The 17,531-nt window shown below is 41.9% G+C and overlaps 1 protein-coding gene across 4 annotated transcripts; it reads left to right on the top strand.

The window, feature by feature from the left end:
- Nucleotides 1–1,399: 1,399 nt before the first annotated feature.
- Nucleotides 1,400–7,815, top strand: LOC127351161 (alpha-2Db adrenergic receptor-like). Of its 4 annotated transcripts, none has more exons than XM_051378444.1 (3): nucleotides 1,400–2,166; nucleotides 3,083–3,274; nucleotides 6,560–7,815. In XM_051378444.1, exons 1-3 carry the CDS (start codon nucleotides 2,161–2,163, stop codon nucleotides 7,712–7,714), a joined length of 1,353 nt encoding a protein of 450 aa, XP_051234404.1. In that variant the 5' UTR covers nucleotides 1,400–2,160; the 3' UTR covers nucleotides 7,715–7,815. The 4 variants fall into 4 exon arrangements, with proteins under 4 accessions (XP_051234404.1, XP_051234403.1, XP_051234402.1 ...); XM_051378443.1 differs by having other exon boundaries at nucleotides 1,401–2,536; nucleotides 2,865–3,274; XM_051378442.1 differs by having other exon boundaries at nucleotides 1,401–2,536; nucleotides 2,861–3,274.
- Nucleotides 7,816–17,531: the final 9,716 nt, after the last annotated feature.

Raw genomic sequence — 17,531 nt, 5'->3', positions numbered from 1 at the left:
GAGCTCTTAGCCCCTTATTGTGACTAATGTATCGCATATTATGTTGGTTTTTTAAATATGACAGTTGTTCTGAGAATTGTTCTCAGTCACATGACCTTTTTTTTTTTCTTTCTTCCCTGCAACAAAACGACAGCTCTCAGGCTTGTTTGTTTGTTTACTTGAACAGAGTTACGAGGGACACTGATTTCATTTGGTCTTTTATCCTGTTAGCTCACCCCTCATTATCACCTCACAAACCTTAATGCAATTGGCGAGTGACGTGTGAATTTTCTGCCATCGAGCTTCATTATTCCCACCGACCTAAAGCCCCGAATGCTCTTTAGGTTAGGTTGGTTAGGTGTTGAACGCTCCCCGGAGGAAGCCTCGGTGTCATACAGTGGGGGAGACTGTATAGAAACCGCTATCCCTGATCTCTTGTTAAGTATGCCTTCAGGCTGTGGCATCATGGGATTACATCCCTGCTTGATGTCACGAGGGTTTTTTTTTTAAAGTCTGATTTAAGAGGTTGTCTACCTCTGAAGCTGATTTAAAAGGCGTGTGAGTGTCAGTGTTGTGGGCAGCAGTCAGATTCAGGAGGGATGGAAACACACTGCAGGCTGGTTCATCTGCCTACGTCGCTCAGCGGCAGGCGGCTAAATTAAGAGCCTCAGTGGCTGATTAAATAAAGGGATTCTTTCTCTCTTTCTCTCTCTCTCTCTCCACTCATCTCAGGATAAATGGGAATTGATTGATGACCATTCAAAAGTTGATGCTCATGTCGCAGCATTGGCAGCTTTCTTTTATTTCCTCTCAATCCACTCTCCTCTTTTTGTTTCCCTCTTTCCCTCTTCTCTCACTGCCCCCGTTGAAATATCTCCTCTCTTTCCTCTAATCTCTTCTCCTCCTCCTCCTCTCTCCTTTCCTGTCCTCTCCTCTTTTTGTTATCCCCTCTTCTCCTGTCTTTTTCTTCTCCTCCTTTCCCATTTTCTCTCCTCTTCCTTTCAATCTGCTCCCCTCTCATTCTATTTTCCTCTTTTTTCTCTCCTTCCAGCCCCATTCCTCCTTTTCTTCGGTTATCATTCCTCCCCTTCCCTTTTCCTTCTCTCACCCCAGTATATCTCCTCTCTTTCTTATCCTCCTCATGTCTTGTTTTTTCCCTCTCTCCTCTCCATTCTTTCTTCTATCTTATCTTCTTTTCCTTGTCGTTCCTCTTATCTCACCATCACCTTTGTCCTCTTCTCTTCCCTGCCTTATTTCCTCTTTCTCCTTCTCTTCTTTCCTCTCTTCATTTTATTTTCTGTCCTCTCCTCCATCCTTGTTTCCTCTCATTTCCTTCTTCTTTTTCTTTTCTCTCCTCTCTATCTTCTCCTCCTCTAACTCGTCTCCCTTTTCTTTCCTTTACTTTCATCTCCTCTTTTCTTTTTCTTCACTTTTCCGTCCCTCTTCTCCTCTCCCTTCCTTTTTTGTTTCTCCCCTTTTCTCCTCTCCTTTCCCCCCCTCATCTTGTCTTCTTTGTCGTCCCCTTTTCTTTTTTATTCACCTTCTCTTCCTTCTGCTCCCCATCTCTTCTCCTCTCTTTCTTATCCCCACTCATCCTTTTCTTTTTGTTTTCCCTCCTCTTTCCTGTTTCTTCCTCCCACTCTCATGTATTGTCCTCCTCTCCCATCTAAAACCTTCCTCTCATCTCTCATTTCATATCTCCTCTCTTATCCTCTCATCTCCTGTCTTCGTCCTTTCCTTCTCTCCTCTCTTGTCTTCCTCACTTCCCTCTCCTCATCCCTGTCTCTCTTTTGCTTCCTCCCACTCTTTCTCATAGTGCCCTCCTCTCCTCTCTAATACCTTCCTCTCATCACTCACTCCATCCACCTCTCCTCCCTTCACTCCCTCTCTCTCTCTTCCCTTTTTAATTTCCTGACCTTTTCTATACTCCTCTTCTTCTCCTTCAAATATCTCTTCCTCTCTGCCTCTCCTCTCCATGCATCTCCTACTCTTCCCTTTCATCTCGCCTCTCTATTAGTCTCTCTCTCTCTCTCTCTCTCTCTCTCTCTCTCTCTCTCTCTCCCCCCTTCCTCCTCCTTCCTTCCTCCTCCTCCTCCTCCTCTCTCCTCTGTTCCAGCAGTAGAGAATCACTGAACAGCAGCGGCGGCAGCAGCAGTGTCACTCAGCACGGCAGCGACTCGCATGAAAGTGAGGACCTCTGTTTTTTCTTTTTCTCGCCTCTTTTGTTTTCATTTTTTTTCCACCACCTCCTCACCCTCTTCTCCACTCTCTCCCTCTTCCCATTCAGTCTTGATTTTATTCCCCCATCATTTCTTCTCCACTTTTCAATCCTTTTTTTTTTTCTGCCACATTGATCTTTTCTGGAGTGCAGCAGTATGAGGGTACCATGCATTTCAAATAGGGTTTCCATCCTTGCTCCAACTAGAGCATGTATGTTTTATTTTTCTTCTCTGCTTTTTATTCCATCTCATTGGATTTAAGTAGGCCAGTCTTGTAGCTTTAATACAGTTTGTCAACCTCCGGGCTCAGATGTGCTTAAGAATGGATATTTTTACAGGTAGGACTTTTTATAATCCTAACTTAAATCATGCAAATCCTTTTTGTGTTGCGGCATGAACGCTGAGATGGAGCAGTATGTTTTGGCCATGGCTGAGTAGTGCTGTGAGGATTTGAGATGTGTATTTTATATTCTGAAAGAGAGCTAATTTGTTTATAGAAATCTTATATTTTAAAGCTGGTGGGGATACTATTGGAGGGTTTTCTTCTGTAACCAAAGAGACAGCATTTGTATTTTTATTTTGGCAGATTCTTTCACTGGCTTTTTCTCATTCTTTTTCTCATTGTTGTACTTTCTGTTATTTTCTCACTGGCTGGCATAAAGACAGTCTGCAGTCAGTGAAGCACTGGAGTTAAAAACATAAAAAACACAAAACAAATGGGGATCATAATGTCAGTCATTTAAAAAAGGATGGACTTAACGGATGTATTGTCGTCCGTAATGGCCACGATGCCGGCCACTTTACCACCAAACTCTTCCTTGGAGAACGACAACCAGACGTCGTCCTCCTCGCCGAGATCTCCTCCTCTACCTCCTCACTCACAGGTGGCGTCAGTGTTCATCGTGCTGGTGGTCACAGTCATCATCCTGGGGACCGTGGTGGGTAACGTGCTGGTCGTGGTGGCGGTGTTCACCAGCCGAGCCCTGAGGGCGCCTCAAAACCTCTTCCTGGTGTCTCTGGCTTCAGCGGACATACTGGTGGCGACGCTGGTCATCCCTTTCTCCTTGGCTAATGAGGTGAGGAAACTTTTTTTAAGGCACCATTTGCTGCTGGTATTCACGTGCAATCTTTATCTGGACATCTTATCTCAAGAAGGGAAAACACATGTTGTACAGGTGTAAATGCAGATAGAACAGATTGTATTTTTTCCAGCCAGACAACATCTGGAGATAAAGGCTGGATCAGCCAGACTTATGTGGCGTTTCCAACAAAGAAAAGATGAATCCACAGCTCTGTGAGGTTGTAGTGGTCGAAAACTAACTTTCAGATAAACCACAGTATTGGACAGATTGAAATATTGAGGATGCCGCTTGATGAAAAGTTCTCAAAACCATAAATGTTGACCTGCTGGTGGCACTACAGGAGAAGTCAGAGGATCACCAAAATCATTAAAATACATCCGCTGGTGAACATTTTCTGGTAATCCATCCAATAGTTGTATAAACATTTCACTAAAACACAAAAAAAGTCACAGAAAAGTCAGCTTCAAGAAATATCTGTACGTAATTTTACATCCAATAGTCGTTGAGATATTTGAGTCCGGATCGAAGTGGTGGACTCAAATATCTCAAAAAGTGCACACACTGCCACACTGCTAGCATGGTATAAAATCCATCCAGCATGGTGAGACGTTGCCTAACTCCACCTCTTCCTGCTGTCTCATCGAGGCAAGCTCTTCCTCTGCAAAGGAAACATAAGTAGAACTTCCAAAAGCGAGCTCACTTTTCTTGAAACCCATTTTCCTAATCCCAACGTGTGTGGTGACACGAATGCTTGAATGAAAAGGTTGTTGGCTTGAGTTTGTGTGACGTATCTGATGACAGCAAGTATGAAACTGTGACTGGATTAAAACTTTGCTCACGAGTTTGCACTTTGGCTTCAGGTGATGGAATCTGTACATTTTCAACAATTTGAAGGACTTCATCACCCACAAATCAGAGCATTCCTCAGGCCTAATACCACCTTCAGGTCACCTTGGAACAGATTAAAAAACATGAGAAAAAATGTGAGCAAACACAAGTTTACATGTTCATTTGACTTTCTAGAGCTGATTCTGGGTTTACACTGTAAATATAATGATGATGAATGCTGAACATTTACTGATTAAACTCTTAATTCTCCTCCCAGAGCCCACATTGTATGAGATGCAAGCTGTGAACATCTTGACTTGTTAACTTTCTAATAATTCTAGACAGTTTAATTCGATTTTTTCCTGAAGTTGTTGGGTTTCTACCTGATGTATAGCTGCTGTTTCCTCTCTGATATTCTCTTCTGCACCCAGCAATAACAGTTTACTGATGTGTTCCTGCTTTTCATCACCTCGAAATCACCTGCAGCTTCTTGAGAGACACCTCTCAAGTCTGTAATTGTTTCTCATCTGCTGGGCTGCTCGATTGCTCTTCCTCCTGTTCACACAACAGGCTGGGAGTTTGGGTCATCCAGGTCCTTCTGTCTGGTTTATTTATCATCTCCAACTAGTTGTCATTTGCTTCCCATTTTCCAGCTAACGGACTGTTAAATTTCCAATTACCTCTAAATGAAGGGAGTCATTATATCAATATATACATTATAGATAAAAGAAAGACATAAATTATTAGAGAAGCAGAATGTAACACTCAGACCCAGTACATCTGGAGCAGTTATGGCTAAACAAATATACATTATTGATAAAATTCAGTCAATAGTGTTGCTAGAATAATGATTATTTTCATAAATTATTACTCTTGAGAGTTTTTAATCATGCTAGTGGCAAGGCTACAACATCGAGGATGGATTGGCTGCAGCTTCTCAACCGTAACACGCACAGATCCAGAGCTGTAGTTAATATATGTAGTGTATCTCTGACTGCATCAATCAGCATCCATAGGGCCTCCATACGGCTCCAAGGTCACGATGATACGGTATTGACGGTCTGTTGGTCCACCACTGTGGACCAGACTGAAATATTTTGTCCCCATTGGTCTCAACAACTAATAAATATGAGATTAGACATTCATGTCCCCCACAGGATTAATCATTATAATTTTAATAAAGCCTTCATCTAGCACCATCATCAGGTTAAAAATGTCCATTTGATACTTTTGTTTACCACCAAATACCTGAAAAACTAATGACAGCCTGTGTGTAGGGCTAAATATTTTATGTTAGCATCCTAGTCATTTAAATTACAATGATAACATCACACCTGCTTAACATCAGCATGTTAGAATGCTGACGTTAGCATTTAGCTTAAAGCACCACTGGGCCGAATAAATACAGCATCAGAGCTGCTAGCAGAAATATGCAAAAGCTCCCAAGTTCCCAGTGTCCAAGGTGACGTCTTCATATAACCTCTGTGGCTGCAAATAAAGCCAACGCGGCAAAAACTGCAGTCCCTGTAACGTCCACTAGAGGCTGGCTCCAGCAGTGAGTCAATCTTCATAAGGCCCCATATTAAAAAACTTTATTGGTACAAAAAACTGTTTAAGTCTCTAAAGCTAATTTCCCAGTTCATGAGAACTGTATGGGAGGTGAATATTTATATAACTCACCTGTTCAAATTATATTAAAGCTTAAAGTTATGCATAATTAATGGTATGGCCACTTTAAGTGACTGGTGGGAGCAACCAGACCTTCATTCAACAACATTTTAGGGATCCTTATCAAAAATAATAGTTTATAATATGTGTTTATGTGTCAATGGATATCAGTAAGAGCCTCACAGGTGCAGTATCAGTCAGGCTTTATGATATTATACAGAGAATATAAATGATAAAGATAAACAGATGATATAAATTAACATTTGAACTTCAATAGTTCCCTGTCAGCGTTTCCTCTGAACTTAAGCAGACCCTCGTTTCAAAGCTCGAGGAACCATGAACCGAGAGTTAAGTCCCCCAGAAAAAGCCAATGCATCATAATCCAAGTGTTCTTTGTAGCCAAGCAACTGCAGTGCAGCCGAGCGACTTCAATATTTGCCTCTTTTATCACCTGCCAGCGAGGAAAATACAGGTGATGAAGAGGAAAAATATTGTCCGTTTCTCTTTAGACAGACTTCATTTGAGTGCAGAGCACTCCCCGTGGAGGAATGTGATGGATATTTTACAGTCTCTTGCAACTGTGAAATGATTGTCGGCTTAAATAATTTTCCGAAGGAGGGCCTGATGTGAAACCGGAGGGGCGAACTCCCTGAGAGATGTTGATATTTTAAGGTGAAATACTCCTTTAGGCGCCTCCCTGTCACACTGATTCTCCTCTGTAGGTCACTACTCGCTGCATAAATGAATCAGTAATGTATCTTAATTGTTTTCTCCTCTTTCCAGATCATGGGCTACTGGTACTTTGGTTCCACCTGGTGCTCCTTCTACCTGGCTCTGGACGTCCTCTTTTGCACCTCCTCCATCGTCCACCTCTGCGCCATCAGCCTCGACCGCTACTGGTCCGTCACTAAGGCGGTGAGCTACAACCGCAAGCGGACGCCCAAACGGATTAAATCAATGATCAGCGTCGTGTGGCTCATATCCATCGTCATCTCCTCCCCGCCGCTCCTCATGACGCAGAAAGACGAGGATCTGGAGACGGAGGAGGAGAGCGGCGTCCGGCGGCAAGAGTGTCTCCTCATGAACCAGACATGGTACATCCTCTCCTCCTGCCTCGTGTCCTTCTTCGCGCCGGGAGTCATCATGATACTCGTTTATTGTAAGATCTACCGCGTCGCCAAGCAGCGAGCCTCCACCGTGTTCGTGGCGAAGAACGTGGTGGAGCGGCAGCCATCGCAGTCCGAGACCTGCTTTGAGGGGACCGCCAGGACTTGCCACAGAAAGGGAACCGGCTGCGGTAAATCCCAGTACGAGCTGGACAGCCCGCTGCCGGCGAACCGCCACAGCTCGTCCAACGTGGACAGCAACAGCAGCGGCCTCAGGAGAGGAGAGCTGGACGATATCGACCTGGAGGAGAAGAGCTGCGAAGCGGACACAAAAACGTCCTCCTCGTTTTCCTCCGCTCTTCGCTTTCCGAGGAGGACCTGCGGAAGCGTGAAAAGGGAGGAGGGGAAGGACTCAGAGGGATCCACAAACCGGCTGAAGCCTCCTCCTCCTCCTCCTTCCTGCGCCTCCATATCGTGGGCCTCCTCCGACCACTGCTCCCACCACTTCCTCCTCCCATCCCCAGTGCCTCTCCGCAGCAAGCAGATGTCTCTGTCCAAAACCAAAGTGGCACAAATGAGGGAGAAGCGCTTCACGTTCGTCCTGGCCGTGGTGATGGGGGTCTTCGTCCTCTGCTGGTTCCCGTTCTTCTTCACTTACAGCCTCCACGCCGTCTGCAGGGAGAACTGCACGATCCCCGACACGCTCTTCAACCTGTTCTTCTGGATCGGATACTGCAACAGCTGCCTGAACCCCATCATATACACGATCTTTAACCGAGACTTCAGGAGGGCCTTCAAGAAGATTTTATTTGAGACTCATAAACGAACTTAAGATGCGAATGTACGTGTGTTTGTGTGAGGGCGCACACAGTTTTAATCCTGTTTTCCACTGTGCTGTCAAACTGACATTAAAGGGCTTGTCATACAGCCTGAGTATTGATTTATTATTCAACTACTTGCTGATTCATTGAATAATCTCTCCCTATTCTAACTAAACAAGCCAGAGGAAGATGATGATGACACGCTGGTGCTGTGGCAGCAGGTGTTTCACACTCTGCATCCTTGATGCAATAACAGTCGAAACATTACAACTTGTGTTTCGCTTCTACTTGAAAGTTAAGTAGAGGAAAATGGCCGCAGGGCAGTGAACTACGTCCCCGCGGAGCTCCGAGATGTCTGTGCACTGTAGCAAGCAGGCTGACTGGCTCTGTGATCCTCAAAGGGGGGAAATATCTAAAGTAAACTATCAGATTAAAGCATATTATGCATACAGCACTCATTATGGAAGCAAAGGGGGCCATTGTGGGGTGGGAGGGTGCTCAGATGGTTAAAAGATAAAAGTCATGTTTTAAATTAGTTAATCTATGTGGAGCGTTAGCCAACCAGCAAACTAACAACTTGTGTAAATTAGATTTTAGAAATTAGAGTTTTGCTAACATTATCTTTTTAGAATTTTTTTTTTTAATTTCCCCACTGGGAATTAATAAAGTTAATCTTCCTCTTCATCTTCAAAATGTGGTTTGTCTTTTCAACGTAGACGAGCCTAGCATGTAGCACATGTACAAGTACAGTGAAGGAGAAAGTTGACCAGGGTGGCTATAGCTCCCCTAGCCAGTGGCTCAGTAGTTAGTAGGTTGTGGGTTCAAGTCCCAGCTGCGGCCTTGCACGGGTTTCCTCTGGTTCTCCAGTTGGTGCCCTTGAGCAAGGCACTGGCTCAGATCCCTGTGAGAATGGGTTAAATAAAGAGGATAAATGTCACTAAACACTGCACTTTGTATGACTGTATATGTGACAATAAAGTTGATTCTCTTCTGTTGTACAAAAAGAGAGAAAAACCCCACTGCACTTGGACAAATATGCAGTTTTTAATGGATTTCTGTGCCTCGGAGTAATTAAACACCAGCAGCACTTTAAAGTTTAAACTTTAACTTCAAGTAGACATAAAGAACAGAGAGGCTGAATGAAAGTTGCCCGTTTTTCACGCAGCAGCAATGTTCTGTTGACACTGCACAGCTCGGGGGCAAAGACATTAAAAATTCATGCGCAGCTAGCAGATGGGCTGAGCCGCCGTACACAGAGAGGACAAAAAGAGAAAGGAAAGGGAAGAGGGGAGCAACGAGAGAGAGGGCCTAACTACACCCTGAATAAATATAATCAACCTCAGGCTCATAGATGATTATCCTCAAAGGATCGGGATGAAATAACTGGACTCTCTGGATGGAGAAACCCTAATCTGACCTGGAACAGACTGGACACAAAAAGCTTCAAGCACAAATTATAATACGTCACCTGTTAGTTTTTAATTTTACAAAGAGACTCATGACGATAATCAGACGAGAGATGCTTTTATCTTTTAAAAAAAAAAAAAAAACACACAAACCAGAAAGTGTCGACGGTGGCAAGAGGAGCGACAAGTCCAAGGCCACGAGCAGTGTTACAACATCCTGGTTGCCAGGCAACACAGAGTTTGACGGCGACTCGAAAGTTGTGTAATTAACTGTATCTCAACCGAGTAATGCGGTTGAAAACAACAAAAAAAGGGAGAGACCAGAGAGAGTACTGACTCTGGCAGCAGTTTTCATACCGAACGCACAAAGAGGAAATAGTTTGTGCGAGCTGGAGGGAAAATGAAGAGCACTTAATTACAGAAAGCAGCTGACGAGGCCGACCAACGTTATTATAGTAAATTAAAACTAAAAACTAGCTGTTGAAAAACATTTTAGTTAAAGTTCCAACATGTAGGAGAAACTTAATCTACAGCTATGTTTTTTAATTTAAAGTTAAGATTAGTTTTCAGATGTGACTATCTAACAATTGATGTTGATTAGCTAACTAGCTCATTAAACCATGTAGGAGAAACTACGGTGGCTGTTAAAAAAGCAAAAGGCTCAATCTGGTCCGTTCTGGCCTACCGTAGAAACATTTGTCTGTCGTTCTAAGGTAACAAAAAAACAACAATACTTATACTCAGGTGGTTATACACTAATTAAAACATATTAATGAATATTGTATTCAGTTTCTGCCAATAGATCCAGTACATGCTGACAGTTTAACGGGAAAAAAAGGTAAAAACTCGACTAAACAAACTGAAACAATATGGCGAACTAAGATAAAATAAAACTGTACAGGAAATGTCTTGAGTTTCAGGCTTAAGTCAGCACAACAGGCATGAAGTATTAGTCTATATGTAAACTACAAACACAACGACATAATCGCCAAAATGATAACTGAACCCAATTTTAGCGCTCAGTATTCAAGAACTCCTGCACACAGATTAACCATTTAATGTAAAGAAGAAGATTTACTTGCTCAAGGACATTTCGTGTATCAAAACGATCTTTAGGACATAAGACAAACAGCTTCTCTCAGTTAAAAAGTTTATTTAGAATTGTAAAATTAAAATAATACTTGTACAAGGATCTTGTTGGATTGAGAAGCCACAGTCAGCCGAGTCCTGTCACTCTGTCTTTCCTCGCCCCAAAAAGAGTAGTGACCAAAGATTACAAGAGGTTATATCTGTTTTACATTAAGCAATGTGATTGGTTGACTGTACGATGGGAAAGCAACCGGGGTTTAGACTTGGTGCTTCCTTGTTGGTGCGCTGGCTGGTCCCAGCCTCTTGGCCCACGACCCAACCAATTCCAAGAGACAGCGCCCTAAAAGAAAATTAATTATTCCACCTTTCCTCCCCTCCCATAAACTATCATTTATGAAACTAGAGCAACGGTCAGATCTGGGTGTTCCGGCCTCGGAGATAACTCGTTGTTCCTCCCACACTCAGGTGTTTGTAGCAATTGTAGCTCGCAAGCAGAGATGAGAATATCTGTCTGTGTTTTTGTATCTTTGTGTGTAATAGCTGAAAGAAATGCAGGCTTTCACATCTATGTGTATTAAAATATATTAGAATGACCGATCCCTAACAGACACTTCGGCAGTGCCCAGGAGGTGGACCTGGTCCCTCTCCAGCTACCAGTCCCAAGCCCAAGTTCCTACAGAGCTACTGCTGTCTATTACTGTAATACTCATTGATCTCCCGAACACAAAACAAAAACTCAATCAGGTTCAGAGGCACTTATTGACTCATTAATCAAATACAATAAAACTGCAGCTGCCTCATTCAAAAGCTACTTAACGTACTGAGTGATTAGCCAGCACGCTATCTCGCCCATAACACACAATTAGCATAAACAAGTTCAATTTACAGAAACAGCTCCGTCTTTCACATCACAACACTTGGAACAGGTGTGCTACATAAGGTTACAACCACTGTCTCACACGTACATAAACTTATATCCATTAACCATGTGAAGAAGCCTGTGTTGTGTTTGTTTGTGCTGATCTCGAAGGATGTAAAGACACACGCAGTAGTGAGCAAAGTCTGAAGATGCTAGGCTACATCCACCTATCACTCAGAGCTTCAATGCCCTTAATTATGCAATAACTTTAAGCCTTAATATAATTGAAGTGAGTGACTTATACAAAAATATACCCCGTATCCCAGTTGTCCTGAACTTGGTATTTAGCTGTAGAGACCAAAACAGTTTTTTTGTTCCAGACTGTAAAAATATTTATTTCATCTGTAAATTTAGGCATTTTAATATGAGGCCTTATGGAGATTGACTCACTTCTGGAGCCAGCCTCGAGTGGCCGCTCCAGGAACTGCAGTTTGTGGAGCTTAAGGAAAGATCTCAGACTCTAGAGAACTGAAAAAGAATCAGACCAGATGAGAAATGTTTCCTGGCTCCTCCCAGATCATTTGGGTTTTGTTTTTGGCTTTATTACAACTTTTCCTCCTGGAACTGAAAATCAGCCCCTGATTGGCTGATTGGACCAGACCAGAAAACGCTTGTCACCAGACTCCATAGACAAAAACTATAATTTTAACCTTGCAGAATCATTCAAAGTGGACATAAACAAAATAAAACTGTTCCAGCAATCACAGACGCTGGTTTGGTTGAAATAAACTTTAATTCACCGACGTAGTGAACAGATAGAGATTGGCCTTTTGGTTGTTTTGGGGGTTTTCTATTAGTTTATGCTTATTCAGCAGCACTAGACGACACACAAACTTAGTTTATGGTTTTTAATAACATAAAATAAAGGACCATTCATATTTATTTCAGTTTTTTCAGCTAGCAACTTGGTGTGTGTACAATGCAACTGACAGAAACAACGGCCAAAATGAGAAGTATACAATAAATAAATCTACAGGTTCTTATCATAATTTATTGAGAGTTCAATCTAGTTACAGTACCTGCATTCACATCTGCCAGCCCAAAATAAACACGTTTCCAGCTCCGAGTGAAAGAAAGAAGCTCCTCAGCGTGTTAAAAAGCATTCATGTGATGTTTTCTAACCTTGAAACCGTCACTGTTGAGCTCTCGTTTGAACGCCTGCAAGATGTGCTGGTTATTTTAAAATGTGGCAGTGCGTTGGCTCATTGGTTTGGAGGCAACACTGAGGAACACAATGGTTCTCCTCCTGCCAGGTGGAACAATGAGCTGAGGTCCTGGACTCAACACATTTCATTACAGGGCTGTGACTGACTGTGTGGGTGTCAATGAGCAGCTAAAACAAAATAACAGTATGTTAATTTGCTGTTTATGTAAGAGATTAAGTAGTGAGGGTGAAGTAAAGGCAGGATATGTACACGCATTGTTCCACGCAATGGTTGTAGTTTGTTTAAATAAACACATTTCACATCAAATGGCAATAAAATGTCTCAGTGTGCAGTGATTAAGACAGCTAACACAATTTTACAGCAGATAATTTATTGTCACACTGTTTAATCCTTAAATGTGCTGAAAATGCCACAAAAACATCTATTGTTTAATTAAAATATATTCATGAACACTCCATCTGTGATCAGAATTAACATCTAGACATTTTAGTTGGTTATCCATTGTATGAAACTAAACACAAAGACGTGTATGGAGGGGGAATATTCAGATCTTTTACTAAAAAGTCCTGCAGTCAAAACCTTAATTAAGTGAAAATTAGTATTATCAGATAAAGTTACTTAAAGTTAATCAGAAGTGAAAGTGCTCATTCTGCGGTAAAATGTTCGCTGTCAGTGTTTTATTATTATATCTGATGTTTCTGGATTAATATCACTGCTGCATTAATGTGTATGTTGCACTTTACAGCTGTAGATGTTTAAGGTTGAGCTCATTTTAATTACTTTATACATTGTCGGGTAGTTTAATCTACAATAATGCATCATATTCTATAAGATCCTCATATGTTCGTGTTCCTTTGAGGATCCACTGTGGAGGTGGACCTGGTTCACGTTGCAGCTGCAGCGGGGACTGAGGTGTGAGAGCAGCCAGGTGAGTTGATTGTCACAGCTGGTGCTCGGTGAGTAATTACTCTCTCCTTTCAGAGGTGGTAGTGTGCCGGACCTCTGACGGCTGCTGCACACACACACACACACACACACACACACAAACACACAAACAAACAGACGGACATAGAAATCAGAGAGCGAGGGAAGGACTTGCTGTGTGTTACTGTCTGTCTCTTGTGTACAGAAACTATGAGCACCAAAGTATAATTAATTCAGATTTATCTGCATGGTAAACAAGAGAGACTGGGGGGGGGGAGAGGTGGTGACTCCCAACCTTTGAAGCAGTTATGAAGTCCAAACCATACGAGTCCATTCCTCCATTGTTAATATTCCACCGATCAAAAGAACCAAAGGGTTTCACTAAAAGTTCGACATTCACGCCCAAGTGTCATGGCAGAAAAAGAAAAAAGTACAACCTGAAATTAAAGCTGCACAATTAGAGAGTATTTCCATCAGTGCTGAGCAAGAGTTTTGTGTTAAAGGAACTAAATGCCTGTCCCAAATAGACGCTGCCCCCCAATAAAGGCAGAGTGATTGAAGCAAATAAAGTTTTACAGTACTTAACTTCAGAGTAAATGTACTTACATTCCACTATTGATTGGATGTTATTGGTTTTCTTTGCTTTGCTCAGAAGGGAGATGAAGACTTGTTCACAGCCTGCAGAAGGACAAATTTGCAGCTTTGAGTGCATACAAATAAGTTACCAAAGTGAGGAAGAAAGGAGCTGTGGTGCTCCGCAAAGCAAAGGCAAAGAAAACATCAACACCCAGCAGTCTGTCTGCTTCACAAAGACCGGCTTTCTCTGTCCCTGAGCATCTCTGGAGAAAACAAATGATAGTCAATGTTTAAAATGATTGCCATAAAGAGAGAGAGAGATGTTGATGTTCTGGACTTCACCAGAGAAATGCATTAACCATGGGAGAGCAGGGGGCACAGACAATATCAATCGCTGTTTTTGTATGAAGATAGAAGGTCATCGTGATTCCTGCACAATCCGATGCATACAAGTAGCAAATGTCTGAACAGAGAGAAAAGTACAATGTGTCCCGAAAACTGCTGAATGAGAAGAATAAACAAACTCTTTGATTTACAAAAGCTGTGGTGAAGTAACAAAGTGCAGCCTGGAGGATTCAAGGACAACATGTGCTCGGTACCTACTTTATTTATTCCCAAAGGAGAAATCTGAAATGTGATTACTGCAAAGTCACTATAAACATTTAAGCACTCAATCATCAACACGACTCAATCTAACTATTGATTTATGGACATTCTTAGACAGACTTAACCTTACTCGTAGACATTTTAAACCATATTTGTTTGTCATTCGTCTGGTTTTATGTTGCGTGTGCACTGACGCATTCACACAAATTAAGTTCCTAACAGATAAATAAAGCTGTTTTGATTAGCATTAAAGGTACATACCTATAGAACTAATACTTATATCGTTTAAATTACTTTGAAGGCCGTCCTAATCCTGAACTATGTTGCTGGACTCACAGGATCACTCACTAAGTGCTGGTGTCCAAACCACAGTATTTCTGACCAATCAGCGTCCTGTGAGGAACTACTGGCAGCTACGTTGTGAGCTATAAGTGTAGTTCAATGCTAGGTGTGTCTGATAAGTCACTCTTTGCTCAAAAAACAATAATGGTGGCCCCTGAAGAGGTTAGCGTAGCTGCTGCTAGCATCAGTAATATGAGCACTGGAGAGTATTTGTTCACTGAAAGAAGCAAACAACTGCACTGATTAGTAAAGAGACACCTGAAAGTCAGCGTATAAGCCAAACGAAACACAATTACATGTTGTTTATAAATGTTATACGTTATACATGGCACTTACTAATTATTATGTTACACCCAGCTTCAATGTCCAAATGTTTGGACATTCAAAATATCTTATTTTAATGAGAATTTGGGTTTGTATTTTTTATATTTATTGTTCTATTTATTATTTAAACCTCTCGGGCTATTATTATTATTATTATTATTATTATTATTAATATTTTAATACTAAATACTCTTCACCCTGGCAGCTCATCTATAGTCAAGATTTTGTGCTTCATGAGTCATGACATCTGTGGCACCTGTGGACCGAAGCTGTAGGCCACTTCTGCGGCAATGGCCTAATCGCCTCAGACTCAGCTTCCAAGAGTGGAAGAGCAGACAGGTTGACGCTGGAGGACAGCATGGACCACCAGGAGAGTAAGAACACCCAGCACATCTGCACCGAGCCCTCTGCCCCGACCAGTTTCTGCCTTTTTGATGAGCGTTCTGAAGGGTTGGACTGTTGTATATGACTCCCATAATCAGATAAAGTAATTATTGTAGGTGAAGGACAGCCAGTAATGTGTTTATGCCATTATTAGACTCCATTGGCTTCTCTCAGAGTGTAATAAACCCACCCATGAAACAGGGAAATTGTCATAACTTCCGCATACATGGTCCAATCTCCACCAAGAGTCCCGCCCTGAACAAATCTACGTCCCAATATTCAGTCGTAGTGATCTCGCCACCCACTTGCAATAGGAAGTGAGCCTTGTGTGGTGATTATGATCTAATTTACATTCAATTGTCTTGTCGTGGTGATTATACGCTGGCGCATGACGCGGCCTGAACACGTGCAGAATGCGAGGGCCCAATAATTGCTGCTCGCACCTTTAATAATAATAATTATTATCTTTATTCGTCATTTCTATTAGTATAATTGTTGCTTTGCACCTTTGTCTCTGTCTCTGTCCTTCTCTCTTTACCACCCATCCCCTCTACTTATGTTCCATTTATAGATCCTCCTAAATGTTACACATTGGACCTTTTGGGTGAGTCAAACCTGTTCCCCCTTCACAGTAAACCCAGGGATGTTTGGTTAAAGGAAGACCATGTTTCCTGCAGTAGCCTTTTATTTTGCGGCACAACACTTAATAATGAGTGGATACATGCGGCTCATCGTCTCTGTTTCTGTGTGCAACTCCTCCGGACTCTCTCGGGATCTGATCCCCGTTTGCACATCTTTGTTCTTCAGCCGAGTGCTTCACCGCTCAGCACTGACAAAACCACACAGCCAGAGATAGAAACATGAGCAGACTGAAAGCAAATCAGCTGTAAATTCACCTTAATGAAACTGTAGACATCTGAGCAAGCGCTGCACTTTAGCCTCATTATTGCTGAAAACGATGTTCGAGGGTTTCTTTACAGAGTCAGGCTGTGACTGTATTTTAGTTTCAACTAAAACTTGAATTATTTCTCACAGATCCAGGAGCAGAATAAACAATTTGAAACACTTACAGCAGCCTCATATGATCTCGACAGTTTCAAATACATGAGATTATTTATACGATGTGAAGCCCTGATAGCACTGCTGGAGAAGATATTTGTTTGCCTCTTGCAGTTTAAAAGTATTTAAGCATCCAACAAATAAACTGTTTTTATGACTCTGCTGCCTGTATATTATATGTGTATATAACCAATATATTGTCTTAAAAACACAATATAGATCCAGCTAATATCATTACTAACAATGTAGTAATCTGTTATTAATTGCTAGGATGTATTTATGCTTGTTCCTCTGCGAAATGCTAATTCCTTTAAGAATCAGAATCAAACTGTATAGCTTGCAGCAGCTTTCACCATATTGTTTGGTGTTTACAACCATATGGTGAAATCCCCGCAGCTCTCATTAACCCCCCATATAGAGACCATCAACTTCTGTTCCACTGATTGTTCATCAGTCTTTCTGAAAAGCTGAAACATGTTTCTGGGGTTTCTGAGCATATGCTTACAAAGTCTACAGTAAAGAACACTAAAATATGAACACCTCTAGTGGTGGACAGTACTTAACTTGAATATGTCTATCTAACTTCATACTTCTACTCCACTACATCTCAGGAGGAAATATTCTACTTTTTACACCAGTGGTTTTGGCTTGTGAACTCTTACAACAGAGCAGTGGGAAGTTGGGGCCCCTCCTCACAGTTATGAGATGTTAGCAGTTCCACAGAAATGTGATTTACACTCTTCTCACAGTCTCTAGTTTCAGTCTTCTTCCATACAGCATGATGTTCATTTAGTAACTGATGGTCCCATTTAGAGTAAAACAGACCATAAAGCAGGGTATGCTTTAGGGCGGGGCTACCTTGTGATTGACAGCTCATTCTCAGTGAGTCCGTCCAGCTCAACGCACCAAACTCAGATCAAACTGTCAAACTAGGCATTGCTGATCAGATATGGATCCAGATTCCGTTACTGCGTTGACTATTTCTCTCCTCAAATCTGTTCACATCTGTCGTCATGACAGGTTCCCACTTGAT

This window comes from Dicentrarchus labrax, unplaced genomic scaffold (genome assembly GCF_905237075.1).
Source record: "Dicentrarchus labrax unplaced genomic scaffold, dlabrax2021, whole genome shotgun sequence".
Taxonomy (NCBI): domain Eukaryota; kingdom Metazoa; phylum Chordata; class Actinopteri; family Moronidae; genus Dicentrarchus; species Dicentrarchus labrax.
This window is presented reverse-complemented; position numbering and strand designations above follow the sequence as displayed.

Bases quoted from the DNA above. Each gene is read 5' to 3' on its own strand.
- LOC127351161 (XM_051378443.1), top strand. From the start codon at position 2,948: ATGGACTTAACGGATGTATTGTCGTCCGTAATGGCCACGATGCCGGCC. The intron at 3,275-6,559 runs GTGAGGAAACTT...TCCTCTTTCCAG, and splicing joins CTTTCTCCTTGGCTAATGAG to ATCATGGGCTACTGGTACTT.